Source organism: Meles meles, chromosome 6 (genome assembly GCF_922984935.1).
Source record: "Meles meles chromosome 6, mMelMel3.1 paternal haplotype, whole genome shotgun sequence".
Classification (NCBI taxonomy): domain Eukaryota; kingdom Metazoa; phylum Chordata; class Mammalia; order Carnivora; family Mustelidae; genus Meles; species Meles meles.
In genome coordinates, this window is record NC_060071.1 from 26486185 (window position 1) to 26504152 (window position 17968).

Genomic DNA, 17968 nt, shown 5'->3' on the forward strand with positions numbered 1-17968 from the left:
CAGACCTCCTTCAGGTTCATGCATGGTACCTAGATACCAAAAGGATATACTGTATCACTAGGGTTTCATACACTGGCCCATCCTTGGTTTGCCATGTCACAAATATGATCCAGTGAACACAACAGGAGAAAGAGAACAAATGGATGACAGGGTTTGGGGCCAAGAGGATGACAGAGGGTGTCTTAACAATGTGAACACTCACACTGTTTTTTTTAACCAAAAACACAATACCTATACTGTGAGTGTGTGTGTGTGTGTGTGCATAAAATGGAATAAATATAAATGGTACTTCGGTTCACATAGAATAAGTCGGAATATGTATATACATGAATTTAATAACATTATCAGTATTTTGAAATACTAAAGTGCTTCTTGTCCAAAAATTCGAATTACTTCAAATTCAACTTCAAATTGATTTCTATAGCTATGTGTGATTTTTAAATCTAAAGGCAGAAATTTCTAGATCAGCCAGTTTCAAAAGGAATCAGATGGCACAGGGTAGCTGTTAAGCATGTGCAGAATGTGGCGGTCTGTTGTTTAGAGATTTTTCTTTCTGACAGCTTGTCCAGGTCCACAGAGATCTGAAGAATTGTTTCAAAAATATGAGGTTCTAAATAAAGATCTAAGGAGTATATTAAGACTACATTTGAATAAAAACAGCTATTTATTTAGAAATCCATTTACTGACTTAAAAGGCTGTTTGAGATGTATAATGGATATAAATTTGACTAAAGAGTTCTTGAAGTTATTATACCAAGTTTATTATTGAAAACGTCCCAAAGCTTATTATATGATTACTTAACTTTTATAGATAAATTTATAGGCAGAGTATTAGCTAAGGATACAGTTTTAGTCTCTTGGTTTCCATATTCTTGAATGTTTTATGGTGTTAAATCCAACACTTCCAAACACAGCTTGGAAATTTATTACAGTTCTTTCATTCATATCATATCATTCTGACTACTATGGTTTGAATGTTTAAGTCCCCATTCCCTAAACTCATATGTTGAAATCTTAACCCCTAAAGGTAGTGGTACTAGGTTATGAGGGTGAATCTTTCATGTATGGGATTAGTGTTCTTACAAAAGAGATCCCACAGAACTCCCTTGCCAGGTTCACCAGCTGAGCACAGAGCAAGAAGGCACCTACTGTGAATGAGGAAGCTGGCCGTCCCTTGATACTGGCACCTTGATCTTGTATTACAGGATCCAAAAATGTGAGAAATAAATGTCTGTTGTTTGTAAGCCACCCAGCTTATGGTATTTTGTTATAGCAGTATGAATAGACTAAGGCACTATCCTAACAGTTAAAGTTTCAACAGAGGCATACTAACATATTCTACCTCTGGTAAGAAAATAAAGAATGCAAAAATAAAAATGGAGAGGACCCAAATACCAAGTTTGTTTAGAAAGCCAGGAAGCCTAGGGTGGCTGGCTCAGATGTTTAAGCATTTGACTTGATTTTGGCTTGGGTTATGATATCAAGGTCCTGAACTGAGCCCTGCCTCAGGCTCCCTACTCAGCAGAGTCTGCTTCTCTCCTATTCCCTCTCCCTCTGCCCCCCCAACCCTGCTCATCTTCTCTCTCTCCTCTTTCTCTGTCTCTAAAATAAATAAATAACTCTTTTTAAAAAAAGCCAAGAAGTCTAGGCTTAATTTTTTATTGATATTTGTTTCTTTTTGCTCTACACACACACACACACACACACGCACGCACACTTTTTCTATTCATATTTTGGGGGGCAGATAAAGGAGGGACATGACTCCTCATTTCATGCTCACATGGTTTCTGGGTAATCTTTTGTACAACTGATGTACTTGTCAGAACTTCCAGAATTTTACATCCACGTTTTTGATTTCCAGGCAAATATATAAAATGCCTGGAATGTCCAGAAAAACATCACTCTGAACGTTTTTCCTATAGTAATATGATGGCTTGGTTGACATGCACCACTTTTCCTCCATTACAAAATTTGATTTTTTGCTAAAATTCTGTTTCTTATTCTGTATATTGCTGTTTTGAGAAAGTCACTCAATATTTTCTACTTAAGGCAATGTTAAATATTCCCCTTTCCTCATCTGAAGCAGTAAAAGTCACAGTGATATGGATTTAAATATATGTTGTTATGATTTCCTTTAGATGTGCTGGAGTCTTAGCTAAAGGCTATGGACTCACAAAATTTTATGACAAATATTTTCTCCAAGATATCCACCTGTGTCCTACTCAAAACTGTGGTCATCCCTACAAGATCTCAAAGGCACTTTTACCCACTCACACCCATACCTACCTACCCACCCACAGACACAGACACAGACACACAAATTACTACAAAACAAAACAAAAGTCATTGCAAAATCAACACAAGGATGAAAGATTTTTAAGATCACCATTTAGCGAGGGTGATGATATTCAAATAATTAGCCACCAGCAGTGGTGGAGCATCATGGGAAGGTCTGGTGGTTTCCAGGGTAACCAGGGAAGCCCAGGGCTTCCTCAGGGTTCCAGGCAGCAGTCTGGTTTACTGAGTCAAGTGATTTCATTATGAGACCTGGTGAGAGATGATTCTCATCAGGAAGCCTCACATTTAGTCATTCCCATAAATATTGGTGACACTACCTCATGAAGCTCTGAGGAGATTATATCATACAACAGCAAAACTAGACATTTTTTTCACCTGGGCAAACAGCTTTGGGAAAACTTTATTGAAAAGCTCTGCAGTCTCACAGCAATATTAATTATAGGACTTTGTGGTTATAATATGGGAAACCCATCCTCAGGGAATCTGTGTTCTTAGATAGGGCAAACCAATTATTTAAAATCAATCCAAGGAGGGAGTTTTTCCCTTGCGTGGTGACTATTTATGGTAACAATAATGCCCCAAATCTTGTATTTCTAAGATTTGTGTGTGTGTGTGCAAAGTTCAGTGTTTTGCGGTTGTCTCCTAATAATCTGAAGACGTGGACTCACTCCCTATAATCACCTCAAGTGAGAAATTCAACGCCAATGCACCATGCAACTGCAAAATTGGCCCTGAAAAGGCAGACAGACCTGAGCCCGTACAGCACCGTCCCATCAGGGTGAAGGCGGATCATGCGGTTTTTCACTGTCACTCCATGCACAAATGACTTTTTGTCATTTAAGAAATATGTGTCAGGCACCCATAGCTGGTCAGCCACTCGATTGTCAAGCGTGAGGTTGAGAGGGATCCCAGAATAGGCAAGCCTTTTATCTCTCCAATATTGTTGAAAATACATGGTTAAGGTGTAATCCTGGGGGAAAAAAAAGAAAAGAAAATAATTAGTTTGTGCACAGCCACAGGCATATTTCCTTCATGACTGGTCAAATTCAGGTTGGAACCCAGGAGAAATGGACATTATTTTCAGGCAAGGTAGGAAACAGTGGTTGCTTTCTTGTAAATGCAAATATGAGGCTTAATAGGTGTAAATCATGTCTATAAATGCCCTGTTTTTTTTTTAATAAAAAATAAAAATAAATCCTCTGTTTTATTTAGGTGAGAACTAGATGAGATGTATTGGCATTTAAGCAATAGCCACACCAATATAAAGGTCAAAAAAAATTTTTTTAAAGTCATCATAAAATCAGGTTGCTGGTAGGACCCTGAAAACTCCATCTCGCAGCAGGCAGCCGTGCATCTTTACCACTCACAGCGGAGGAGCACTATCTACAGATTTTCTCTACAAGGTAAGCCACTTCCCTCTCCTGCCCTCTGTGAGAGCTGGAAATAAAAACCCTCTGCACCCTGGAGACACAATACCTGTGGGAGGTCTCTATGTCATTATGTTTTCTTTCTCTTCCAGAATGCCATGGCCATTCCCACACTAACTAGCCCTTATCATCACCTTGAGATGATGATGCATTCATCTGGGGAAAATGGGAGCCTATAGCTAAAGCCCGGTGTAGGAGAGGGGGAAATGGGCCATGGTGCAACCCCCACAGTCTTGCCAGCAAAACAAGCAAGTATTTAGACAGATGATCCTACATTTTATTTGTCCATTTGTTTTGTTTTGTTTTGTTTGTTTGTTTGCAAAGTATGCAGTAAGAAAGTAGAAAAAAGAAATCAGGCTAAACATGAAAATTCTATTTGTAAATTTTTATTCTTTTGGCAATCACTACTCCAATCTATGACAATCAAGTCTGAAAATTTGGTAATATTCATGGGACATCCTGAACCCACTATAGAAGGATCCAAGCTGAAAATCCAAAGGGAAGAGGGTAAACTCTCTGACCAGGGAAAGAGAAATCACTGTTACTTAGAGAAGCTTCTGAAATCACACACTTCCAGATGTCTGCAAACAGCCTGGCTTTGTGGGCAATGAGAGGTGGCATTGCAAATCAATTCAAGAACCCATCCTAGACACAGGTCTTATGACAGCCCATCCAATACTCATTTTGCTGATTCACAGGGCAGTTTTCAGTGCTTATTAATCTAATAATGTCTACTTATTACTGATCTCATGAGTATTAGAGCACAGAAGCCTCTGAAATGACAAAGAACACACCTGGATGTTCTTCTCCAGGTGCTCACAGGCAAGGTGACAAAACCAATACATGCAAAACAACTATCAGCAAAATAAATTTTAAGCCATAAGAGCCATAAAAAAAATCAGACGGGGTGGGGAAGTAAGAAAATTCAAATGGGCTGGGAGTCTTTATAGAGGTTTTATCTGCAACTGGAAGGAGAGATAGCATTTGAGTGGGTGAGAAGAAACAGAAGAGATTTTTCCTAAGCACTTACTTGGACAGAGCTCTGTACCTGGCATTACCTGTGTGACCTGGGCCACACACCATCACCAGCTCTCACAGAGCAGGTGACATTAAAGATAGGCCTTGGTTAGCCAGATATTGGAGAGGGGGCATGAAAAAGAATCATACAAGTATGTTGTTGCCTTTTTTCTTTTTAAGATTTTATTTATTTGTCAAAGAGAGAGAGAGAGAGCACAAGCAGGCAGAGTGGCATGCAGAGACAGAGAGAGAAGCAGGCTCCCCACTGAGCAAGGAGCCCAATGCAGGACCCGATGCCAGGACCCTGGGATCATGACCTGAGCCAAAGGCCGCGGCTTAACCAACTGAGCCACCCAGGCACGACAAGTATGTTGCTTGTATGAATGCCAGCTCCTCAGCCAATGAAAGCCACTGACATTCCAGTAAGAAGTGACATAACCAAGCATATTAATAATCTTTTATTTTTTGTTTCCTTTTGCTTTAAATAAGCACTTCTGGACCCTGGCTGACCCTGGAAGGACTTTCCTCCTTTCCCTCGTGGCTAGCCAATTCCTAGAGATAGCAACCAATTCCGTTAAGGTCTAGATTGTTCTTTCCAGATGCAAATTGACCAATCCAGAGCTCATACCCCAAGTGCCTTCTCTATTGGGCTTTCACACTCCGGGCCAGTATTTCAAGTATGTTTAAGTACCAGGAAAGTAGGGACAGTCTAGACCCCAGGGCCCACTTAAATTATTCAAACTAGCCCATCCTAAGCCTGCTTATCCAGCCTCCCATATGCCCATTCATTCTCATGGAAACCACAATAAAGCTCTTTGCCCACAGTTTCCCCTCTTTCCTGTGACTGACCCTAGTGCTTCCCTGTGCGTGCCCCCACCCTCTTCCCTGCAGTGGGTGGTGTACCCCCTTCCTTTGAGGTCTGTCGTTTGCAAACTATCTTTCCAATGGCATCTCTCTCCTGATCTGTTGCCCTTGCCATACCCAAATAATAATAAAACCTATTTTAAACACAAAATCACAGATCGGGAAGATGGGTTGTGCGGTGGTGAGAGAGATGATAAGCAAAGACCAAAATGAGTAGAGAGTGCTTGCTGGTGGTTGATAAGGGAGAACAAGTGGAAGGGGGATGCAAGTTAGGGAAATCATAAAAGTTCACAGATATTGGGCTTGATGTACATCCTCAGGCTGCGAATGGACCCCCAAAGAATGCCATTGCATTTCCTGCATTACCATGAATGATGGCTAATGTAGGTGATGCATTTTAACTGAAACATTCAAAGTTTTGGTGGCACAAGGTGGAAATAAATCAGCAGTAGCAGCTAAAGGATTTTCTATTTGAATATAATGCTCCAAATTACATTCTTATTGAAATAGAAGCATTTCACTTGCTTCTCTCTTTGGTTTCTAAGCCCACATCCTACGCCTGAGTCATGAAGTCTAGCACGTCTCTGAGTTCCCTTCCAACTGGTGTTCACATGGGTTGCCATGAGGATGGAGAGAATGTGTCAGTTTATCCTGGGAACCCAGTTGTCATCCAGAGTCTGCAAGCTCCGGCTCTGGGTCTTATTTTGACCAGTGCTTTCTCCACACCATTAACAACACTTCTCAGTTTTGGTCTTGGGTGTTTGCTGAGGTGACTTGAGTGGATTAGGGTTGCTGAGAGCTTAGGTAACAGACAGGGAAAAATAGCTATTTAAATCCAACTTCTGCCTTCTGATGCAATGGCTTCACTACATCAGTGGGGACACCACTCAGTATCCCACTTCCTTCTCCTGTGCAGATTGGCAGATAAATGACAGAAACAGTGAACACGTTCTGATCCCTTGGCATATGCCAGTCATTTCTAATGGCATTTCATTTAAACATAATGCAGGGGTTATTAGTATTCTCATTATCACCCCCAATTGATGAAGGAAAAAAAAAATGGAAGAGCTGAAGTAATTTGCCTCCTACCTCCCCTGCATGCCTCATTAAACATGAGTAACTAGGGGACATAGGATTTGAAGCTGGGGCTACCCCCAGACAGGGTGCAACTCTCAACCTCGAAACCGAAGCTCTAAGGGACAGGAGTTAAATTGTTCCTTGTAATATACTGAAATGAGCTTGGTGGGAGGATGGTTTGCAAAGATATTTCAAAGGGTGGAGAAGCAAGTCACATAAGTCAATGCTGTTTTTGAGGGAAATAAACACTATGGAACCATTAAAGCCCCATCCTTGCAAACATTTAGCACAGCTGCTATGTATACAGATGCCTTGTGAAAGCTTCTTTCCTTCAGGGGATCCCAGACAAGTTGGTGCTTCCCACATTCGGAGCTCCCCAGAGCCTTTGTGAGCCTTCCTTGTCTTTTTTTTTTTTTTTTTTGATTGGTCACCCCCAAATGTGGTGCAGCTGAGGGGAGTTTTGGAGGGGGTGGAAGGAGACAGGGGAAAGGCCCTGAAATGGCATTTGTCAAATGCAGGGCTTTCAGGGGTTCCTGCCTTGATGGGGCTTAGAACCAGGCGATACTGGTGAATCTGATCCTCATAGTGAATGCCAGCCTCTCCATTCCTTGGGGCTCTGGAGAGCTCCCAGTGTCCCTGACTTTCATCTTTCAGGCTCTGGTGATGTGATCCACCTGAGCACAGGGAAGGGTCTGCAGTCAAACTGATGCAGAACTCTCATACACCAATAACCCTTGCCAGGGCAAGAGGAAGTTGTGATTGTTTCCTCCTTTCCCACCTGTGCTCTGTGCAGGGGAAACTAACTCTCCTGGACAGAGACAGTAGGGAGGAGTGGGTGTGGGGAGAGGTGGGGATGAGGGAAGAATGGAGTATAGGGGAAAGCTGGCATTAGGAGCTTTGGGGGTCAAAGGGGGTCAGAGTGAGAGGAGGGTCTGGTGTGGGGAAAAGCGAAGGTCTGGAGGAAAAGGGCTGGAGGGAGGAGTGGGGCAGCATCGAGGATCCAGGCTCCATGAGGAATACAGAGGAATGAAGTACAGGAAGGGGTGGGGCATGGGGCAAAGCAGGAGTCTGGGAGGAGCAGGCTCATGAGAGCAGTGGGTGTCCAGGAGGGGTGGAGCCCAGGGGTACCACGAAACCCCTTCACTGTGCAGTGTGATGGACACAAGCTCCAGAAACCTCACCCTGGGAGGGTGGGCTTAATTAGATTGGTACACAATCTACTTATGGTAGGAAGAGACCGTCTGCTTCCTGGCACTGACCCTTGGCTGTGGCACAACCAGCCATGCCAGCACATCTAGACAGATGCAGGAGGAGAGCAATGGTCTAGAGATCAGGAGTGACGGAAATAGCTGCCAATTGAGGAACAATGGCGGGGCCTTGTGTCCAGGAGACCCAGAACCCCCTCTGCTGTGGGGCCTTCATGGATTGAGAGGGAAAACCTTCGCTCCTAGCCCTGCCCCAGATTCTCTAGACCTGGCTGGGAATATAGGCTCACAGAGTTCCTTCTGGGTATAATTTGGAATCACTTGATTTCCGAAGACTGTGCTTTGGGTGATAGTTGAAATTTGCAGTACTTGGAGCATTTATAAAATATCCCTCCTATACATTAATTAATTGACACACTGAATGTGTGTACATAGATAATGATTCTCATCCATTGTGTTAGCAGCCGCTTCAACAGCCTGGGGGGCCCTGAGAACACTGGGTTTCTGGTTTAGGTGCAGATCCAACCTGGGAATGGGGCTGGCACCAGATAGTTGGGAGGCCCTAAGTAAGCACATTGATTGCCTGGCCCTCAGCCCCCTCAGCTTCCAGCACCTCCTACCGCCTCTGCTTCTCCATCCACTCAGTTGTCCACCCCTAAATCCTTGCCAGGGAAGGCAACTGGAAGCCCATGTAGAGGAACCATCCTTGGCCTCCTAGGTGAGCTCAGCCATGTCTCCAAGGGAGCAGGCTCTGTGCTGTTCCATATCCAGTCACAGACTGCCTAAGTGTATGTATGTGTGTCTTTGTGGACCTGGACCTGGGACACCAGTTGAGACCATCTGGGCTTCTGCCTTACCAGGTTCATTTGTATCCATACAAGGAAGCCTCCCCTCTCTGGTTTATACTGTGACAGATTCCAGTGGACACTATAGCCCTGGGATATGGGATTCAGTGGAGAGAGGTTAGGCAGTGAGGAGGAAAACCCAAGTGTTTCCTCATCCAGGATTCTCTAGTCCACTAGGACCTAGAATTCTCTGGGATATAACATATAAATGTGGATTAATTAATTACAGTTGGTTTCAACTATGGTAACTCATCAAAATCACTAGGTAAGTTTCAATGTCTTGAATTCCTCTCTCCCCATTTTATAAAAGGCATATGACAAACATAGGATCAGCATGAAGAAATACTGAAGTAAGAACTATATTCAGAACAGTTTTCTTTAAAAGAATCTTACAAGCAAAATCATTCAATGAGAAGGCCATTATTCTTTAGGGCTTTTGGGGGGAGATCATGACCTGTGATAAGCTACTGAAGTCATGGACTTTCTCCCCTCTCTAACTCTGTGCATGTCTCTGTGTGCAGATGTTTGTGTATCTAATCAGTCAGCATACTAATAAGTCCATGGAGGTGCATTCCTACCTGCTTCATATTGCTTTTACAAGGTGAGAACAAATACTAGTGATGGAAGTTCTTCAAGTTTTTAGTAATTTCTTTAGAATTTGCATAATTTTTGCCATTGAAAAAAATGTGACAGGTTTTACACCAGATTACAAAAATCCATTTCATGCAAAGGTCAGAAGCCAGAATTCCTGGGTAAGACACCAGCCCAGCCCAGGGCTCCAGGGTTTGGAGCCAGTGGGCTGAGATATAGTGGGTGGGGCAGAAAGAGTAGACAGTCTGGGACTGCTAGGAAAGGATTGTTGGCAATCTTAGCCCCAGTAGCTGGGGACAGGGAACAGGCATTCTTGAATATGAGCCATTCGTCTCCCAAGCATTTATATATGGTGGCAGTCCTTTCAAAATCTCCTAAGAATGTAGAAACAGAGGCAGTAACAACAAAAATAACAAAATAAAACCTCAGCTTATCTTTTGGGCATTCAAGCAGCTCACATAAATTGCAATAAGAGATAAACAACAAAGTTTCTTTCTGCTGGTGGAACTCTCTCCACATTTATCACATTAAAATAACAAGAATACATATTTGAAAGTGGAGATACTGCTCATTATTCTGCAATTAAGAAATTGAAGAGATTTCCTCAGCGCAGGAAATGAAGACAAAATTTACTAACCCTGAGAAAGAAATGCAATCTCTAAACCACATTTAAATATCTAGCTGCAGCTGTGAAAGCCATGGGACACCTGCATTTGCATCTGGTTCAGCAAGTTTGTGATACAAAACCTCACAGGTAAGTTGTTCTCAGGTTAAGGAAAATTGTTCTGAAAAGTATACATAAGACCTAGATCATAGAGACTCCCTTTGTAGGCATTTCTGCAACTACAATTAACCTGGGGGAATTTTGGCACTTCTCTTAACAAAATTTATTTAGAAATTTCGAATATATTATTTTTTTTTTCTTTTAAAAATAAAATTTTATTATGTGTTCCTTGCCTTATTATTTAACTCTAGTTCATTAAGCATTTTAAATTTTTAAAAAAAATTTAGTAGCTTGAACTCATGCGGGGCTTGAACTCATGACCCTGAGATCAGAACCTGAGCTGAGATCAAGAATCCATTCTTTTTAACCATCTAAAAAGGAGTATCCAATGTGACATCCACCTCTTCTCCCACAATAGACTTCATTGGTGCTTAGGTTTCCATTCATTGAATCCCTATACTGATTTTTTTCTAAGAAAGCATGACCTACCTCTTTCTGCTACCTCTCTTCCTCCCCCACCCCCTTTCAAGCACTCCCTGAGTATCTCCATAGATGAGGGACCATGCAGAGTGCTAGGGACCCAGAGATAATGAAGACATAATTTGTAACTTTAAGTAGTTCACCATCTAGGAGGTAAACATAAAACTGAACCAAAATGAAAAAAATGAAAGTGATTAAGAGAAGGAGCTTTAGTATCAAATATGCCCAAGTTTCGACTTAGCTTCCTTCCTGTTGACTGGGCAAATGTGGGTGAACCATTTCACTGTTCTAGGCCCACTTACCCTATCTGGGAAGATAGCCTGCCACACTTTTAAGGGCTTGCCATGGTGGAGGCACCCCTTAGGAATCAAGGAATGCACAATAATGCAAAAGAAGTGTATATTTAAGGGATATCTACTAAGTCTGGGCTCAGAAGGAAGGAGGTTGGTGTGCAAATGAGCAGGTAGTTCGCGGAAATGTTCTGGTCTTCTTATAATTGTTATACCCGCCCAAAGTTTCATGGTTTGTATTTTTTATTCATCCACCTAAATGTTAAATGTATTCAAAGGATGAACCAGTCATCTCTGTATGAAGTGTAAAAGGGCTGGTGAAAATAATTACAAGTTCCCCAGTTCTTCAAAGCCACCTGAAGAACTGGCATAGGATATAAATTACTTTGAATATATGTTTTTCTTTTCACGTAAAAATAGATATCATAGATACTTTTCTTGAGTCCATTAAGTTTGAAAAGCAAAATGATTATACCAATCTACATTCAAGGGACAAAAAAAAAAGTAGTATCAGAAGAAACTGAGAATTCAACATAAGCCAATGAGAACAAGGGAAATGTAAGACAGATGCCCACAGCTAAATAAGTCTCTGGCAGGGGCTGATGTGCAGGGAGTGGTAGGGCACGATGCTTCTGGCACACTGGATAGGCTTCCTTGCTCTGGACCTTACCTGGGAAAGTCACCTAATCACTCTGAGTCTCAGAAATCTCTTGAGGAAAAAAGAAACTAAAAATGGTCATTTAAAAAAGTGCTCTAGCAATTAATTGAGCTAATAATGCCTAACACAGTGCTTGACTCAATCTAGGCATTTGGAAAATTCTTCATTGTCTTCCCTCAACCTAGAGCAGGGCCAGGAAGCCCTGAAAGAAGCCTCCCAGCACTGGATTAAAAAATGCTCCTCTTTCACAGTTGGACCCCCAGCGCATTGTTCTATGCCAAGTACATACAAAACAGCAAAGCAAAGTGGGCTTTATTATTTACATATTATTGGATATTGGATATTATTGGATATATTGGATATTATTATTTGGATATTATTTGAAGGTTCAGCTGAAAAAGACTCAGCCTGATACTTTACTGTAGAATTTTCAACACCACTGAAGTAGGCTTCACACTTTGCATTTAAAATCCTAAATGCGTCTTTTACTTAATATCCAAATGTAACAGATACAAGCTTGTTCCTTGAAATGTATCAGGTCACTAGATTTTTATCAACCATTTTTATTCTGCTGTAAAACGTTTTGAAATTACAGATTAATATTAAACACAGATTTGTAAAAATAACTATAGCACTAATAACAAAAAACTAGAACCAGCCATCTTGACAGCCTGACCTGCTATGAATGACCGGACCTTCAAATGCTCCCTGACTCACTTCCTACCCAATCCTCCCCATTTTAAATTGGGAAAAACCCCACTTTATGATCATTTGGCCCCTCTATATAAAGAACATTTTTATTAAGTGTCTAGTTCATTGCCCCCTTTAATTGTAAACTGGTGGCCTTGTATAGCCTTTTTTTTTTTTTTTAAAGGGGAAGGTACTAAAAAAAAAAAAATAAAAAAAAAATAAAAATAAATAAAGGGGAAGGTACTCTCCCAAATTGGGCACCAGGAAGCCAGGAGAGAGAAGTATCCCTGCTTTTCTTTCCCATTCCCAGATTTCCTCCATCAGTATCTGTGACCATTGTACTTCTCTGAGATTTGCATGGGTATATCCAGCTGCCTTCTCAGCCTTTCCATCAGGATGCCCCGCAGGCAACCCAAGCTCAATATATCCAAAATTAACTCATTATCTTTCTATGCCAAATCTGTTCTCCATTCTGTACCATCATTTTGTACTCACTCACTCATTTTCAACCAAACCAAAACCAGAGGCTGTACACCATCTTCTTTCTTTCTCATCTTATATTCAACATGTGTTCAGTCACTGGGCTCTGTTGATCCTATTGTCTAAATGCCTTCCGTATCTAGAACTGGCCCATGAGTCAGCAACAGTACAGAGTGTTGGGAGTGTTTCACTGACAGCTCCATGAATAGAGATAAGCTCCTGGACTCTCAAATTGCATCCCAGAACACTTACCCACGTCTAGAGCAGGCTGAGTCCAACACCAGACCTCAGTTATATAATGGGTTAAATACAATAATATACAAAATGATCAGATGTCTCACACTCTGTATAAGAACAGATGTTTCAACTCAGCACAAACACCATATGAATGAAATTTTGGAATATGCTTGTAAACTGGAGAGTCATTGCATATTCTCCTTTATTCTAAAAAAAAGTATTTATCTGAATAATACTCGCTAAAGACATCAGAGTGTTCAGTAACTTATGTATATGTTAATATATATGTAATACATATATATATAATATATGTGATATGGATCTTTATTTTCTAGCAGCTATCTTTAATTAATAGGCTTCTAAAAGGGGATAGGATGTCTCTTAAATATGTCATTCATCCAAAGATGCTCCAAGAACTGGCTGTGAGAAACAGCCATATTGCTTGTGCAAGGAACCCTCAACACCTCTATATTTGAGGGATATTCGAACAACTGGTCGAATGTCACACTTGGAGACTTGTGAGTGACTTGCCTACATTCTGACTGTGTGGCATTTAACAAGCCTCCGTGCTTTTCCCTTGCTCAGGCATGGTTTCTGCAGATGGCCATGAAGTTGAAGATTTTACGTCTTTAAATAGTGACATCTTTTGGATTACATGGCTTCTAGAGTTCAAACTATTAGATTTGTTGAACTGAATATCACTTAAAAATCATTTCTCTTTGAATCCCTTCTAGAGAGCAAACAAGGAAAAATATGCTTCAACAGAAAGAAAAATTTTTATTATAATATAAAGGATGAATATTCCCATTTTATTTTTTTAAAACGTTTTTTAAAAAATTTTTATTTATTTGAGAGAGAGACAGTGAGAGAGAGCATGAGAGGTGAGAACGTCAGAGGGAGAAGCAGACTCCCCATGGAGCTGGGACCCCGATGCGGGACTTGATCCTGGGATTCCGGGATCATGACCTGAGCCAAAGACAGTTGCTTAACCAACTGAGCCACCCAGGAGCCCTGAATATTCCCATTTTAAATGAAGAACCCCATCATGTACTTAAACTGTGAGAATTCAATGCCCTTTGCTTTTATATATGTGCCTCTATGACAGGATTTAACAATGGATTTCTTCTCCTCAGAGACAAATCATGTGGATTAGTGATGCCACACATTTTAAAGTACTTTCAGTTTCTAAGAAGATGTGCTATTTTTAGACAGCAAGCTCATTCATTTCTGAGATCATGTCTATTTCTGGGTTTTACCCAAAACCGGTTAGGCTATCGTGCTATTAGATAAATCACAATATTAATAATATTATACTTTATATAACTGAGAAAATATTGGCTTGATCATCATTATTTTTCTGAATTTCAGCAGAAAAATTTGGGTGGACATCACTACATGGAATTACATGAAACAGTTCTAACCTCTGGGACACTGTAATCAAACATTAGGTAGCCAGAAAGAAACTGCAATGCTGATTTTCACACAGTCAAGCACAAGTTTCCAAGGAAGAAGAAATATAAATGCTAACTTTGAGATAAGAGAGGAATGATGATTTACTCCTGCTTTTTATTTTTTTATTTTTTTAAAGATTTTATTTATTTATTTATTTGGCAGACAGAGATCACAAGTAGGCAGAGAGGCAGGCAGAGAGAGGGGGGGAAGCAGGCTCCCTGCTGAGCAGAGAGCCCAATGCGGGGCTCGATCCCAGGGCCCTGGAATCATGACCTGAGCCGAAGGCAGAAGCTTTAACCCACTGAGCCACCTAGAAGCCCCAATTTACTCCTCCTTTTTAAACAAAGGACCTGCACTCTCATTTTGTGCTGGACCCCACCATTATATTGGTGGCCCTGAGAGTAGTCAACTGTCCTTTGTCTCACCCACAAGATTGATGCATTTTTTTCAGCATCCATGAAACTGTTGGTGAAATCCCAGACCAATCATTGGCCCCAACACAACAATACCCTCTTTGTTGTTCCTCAAACAATCCAGACATTCTCCTACCTTAGGACCTTTGTACTCTGCCTGGAACTCTCTTTCCCCAAATAACCTTCCTCGAGTTAGTCTGACTCCCTCACCTACGTCTTTACTCAGATTCACCTTTTGAACAAGTTCCTGACAATGGAAAGTTCCTGTTCCTGACAATGGCAACCTTCCTCCTCTATCCTCTTCTATCCTATTAACCCTGTTCATATTCTATATATGTATGGTATATGTATTTTATGTTTTTAAATTATGTTTATGTCCTTTCTCCCATGCTAGAATGTAAGCTGCATGAATTCAGGGAGTTTGTTTTGCTCACTGATGTATTCTGAGCACAGTGCTGAGATAGTGCCTTGCACATGATAGAGGTTTCATAAACATTTGCTGAACAAGTGAGCAGAACTTCTATGAGATCTATGTTGCCAGTGTGTTCCTTCACAAAAGTTCTGCATGTGACTTCATCTGTTGTTCTACATTGGTTGATAACCTCGGATCACTTCCAGTGAAAATGTCTCTGCAGTTTGAATTCAATCCCCAAATCCAGATTAATATGGGCATGTGATACAAATTCTCCAGGGAAGATGTCTTTCATGCCACCAAAAGCCCAGGTGAAACAGACACATTTTTTTATCATCTCCCTTTGATGGAATTCCCTTTGGGGAATGCCTTTCTATAATACCCTACTAATGTGTGTGTGGCCCTTGGGTGTGCCAGCTCTATGAAGACTCAATTTTAACCCTCTGCTTTATAGAGTTCCTTACTTTAATCTCTCATTTCTGTGTCATCATTAACTGCAAGCCAATGGGTCACATGGGGCAAACGACCCCAGGCCTTCCAGTCTTCAAGTACAGCTTATAACATTTCGATCCTCAGCTTTCTCTCAAAATCTGTCCTTTTTTGTGGATCCTGGAACTTTCTCTCATTTTCCTGTAAATTAGGTGATACATCTCAATCATGTTTATTATGATTTGTTCACCATTTCTAATGATTTTATACTGAAAGTTCTTTAGAATTTCTAGTCAACCAAATTGCCAAACACAGAGTTTTTATACCCTCATCAATTCACCTGAGACTTGCTGCCAATCTCCAGCCTGGTCACAGCAAGGTTACCCAATGACCTCCAAAGGGCACTTTTTGTCCCCATTTGACTCAATGTATATAGGGAACTTGAGCATGGCTGAAAGCTCACTTTCCTGGAGACACTCCCTCTTCTGGCCTTTCTACTCCATCAGTGGTTCATCTCAGGGCTCCTCTGCTTCCACCTCCCATCTCTCTCTCTCTCTCTCTCTTTCATTATTATGTTCAATTAGCCCAGCATACAGTGCATCGTTAGTTTCTGATGTAGGGTTCCATGATTCATTAGTGGCGTATAACTCCCAGTGCTCACCACCACATGTTCCCTCCTTAATATCCATCACCTGGTTACCCCATCCCCCAACCCCCTCCCTTCTGTAACCTTCCGTTTGGTTCCCAGAGTCCAGAGTCTCTCATGGTTTGTCTCCCACTCTGATTTTTTCCCATTCAGTTTTCCCTCCATTCCCCTGTAGTCCTCTGCACTATTCCTTATGTTCTACCTATGAGTAAAACCATATGGTCATTGTCTTTATCTGTTTGACTTATTTCACTTAGCATAATTCCCTGCATTCCATCCATGTCAATGCAAATGGTGGGTGTATCCATCCTTTCTGATGGCTGAGTAATATTCCATTGTTTAGGGAAACAAAAGCAAAAATGAACTTTTGGGGCTTCATCAAGATAAAAAGCTTCTGCACCGCAAAGGGAACAGTGAACAAAACTAAGAGGCAATCCACGGAATAGAAGATTTTTGCAAATGACATTATAGATAAAGGGCTGGCATCCAGGATCTATAAAGAACGTCTCAAACTCACATCCAAAAAACCAAATAATCCAGTCCAAAAAAGGGCAGAAGAATTGAATAGATACCTCCCAATAGAAGACATACAAATGGCTAACAGACACATTAAAAAAAGAAAATGTTGAACATCACTAGCCCTCAGGGAGATTCAAATCAAAACCACATTGAGATACCACCTTACACCAGTTCGAATGGCCAAAATTAACAAGACAGTAAACAACAAATGTTGGCAAAGATGAGAAAGGGGAACCCTCTTACACTGTAGGTGGGAGTGTAAGCTGGTAAACAGTATAGAGGTTCCCAACTGTATCTCAATGTTTGACTGCCTCAGGCTTGTCCCTGCTCCTTTCCCCCTTTCTTCCCCTCTTCCATGGCGATCTCATACATCCCTAAGATGTTAACAAAATGTTTAGCTAATGACATCCTGTTTTTATCTGCAAGCCAGGTATTACTTTGAGCACTGATTCCTTTTCCAATTGCTCTTTTGACAGCTCTATTTGGTAGTGTCTTTAATCATCTTTTCCTTTTTTCTTTCCTTATTCCTGGTCCAATTCCAGGGCCCAACCTAACTGATTTGGGTCAGAATTGTACGAGGTAACAACCAGCACTGGTATTTTTTAAAATTTCTATTTGTGATTCTTATTTTTGCATGTAATTAGTCTTTATTCCATGAGCTCACATTTGGATCACTATTTTGACTTAAAGTTAGACAGAATCCTTTCACTTCATTAAAATTAGTAAACTCAACTTCCTAACATCAATAGTCTATATTTAGAAAGCATGCACGTGTGTACTGAAACGCAGGCATATGGAGGCTCCCGTCATGCGCTGCCATGGAGAGGAGTCCGTGCTGTGTACATTGCAAGAACACAATCTTCCCACTTGTTTCTGAGATTCTAGTGGTTGCCAATGTGTCCTGTTGGAAACTGCTTCGAGCGGTCTCAATGAAAACCATCAACTCTGTCAAGCAGCTAACATGACAACATGAAGACATGGGTTAGGGCTCTAGGATTACAGGTTTCTGACTGTGCTTCAGCACAGGTATCTGAGGACTGCCTCAGAGAATGGATGTCCTGCCTCATTCCAGGTCCTGATGCTATAAATAACTACGGCCATCAACCCAACTCGCACTGCTATCGTCAAATGTCACACTGAAGAGCTGTTTGGTAAAGGAAGAAGAGAAATGAATATTTCAGAATATTTATTCAGTGCATGTTAACTTTGCTTGC

At 41.1% G+C, this 17968-nt stretch overlaps 1 protein-coding gene across 2 annotated transcripts in view; it reads right to left on the reverse strand.

Moving 5' to 3' along the window:
- The window catches only part of GABRB3 (gamma-aminobutyric acid type A receptor subunit beta3), a 230409-nt gene that overhangs the window by 61560 nt on the left and 150881 nt on the right, over positions 1-17968 (reverse strand). For both annotated transcript variants that reach the window (XM_046007017.1, XM_046007016.1), the window contains exon 4: positions 3048-3268. In XM_046007017.1, the coding sequence (XP_045862973.1) occupies positions 3048-3268 (221 nt within the window). The remainder of the gene's footprint in view (positions 1-3047; positions 3269-17968) is intronic.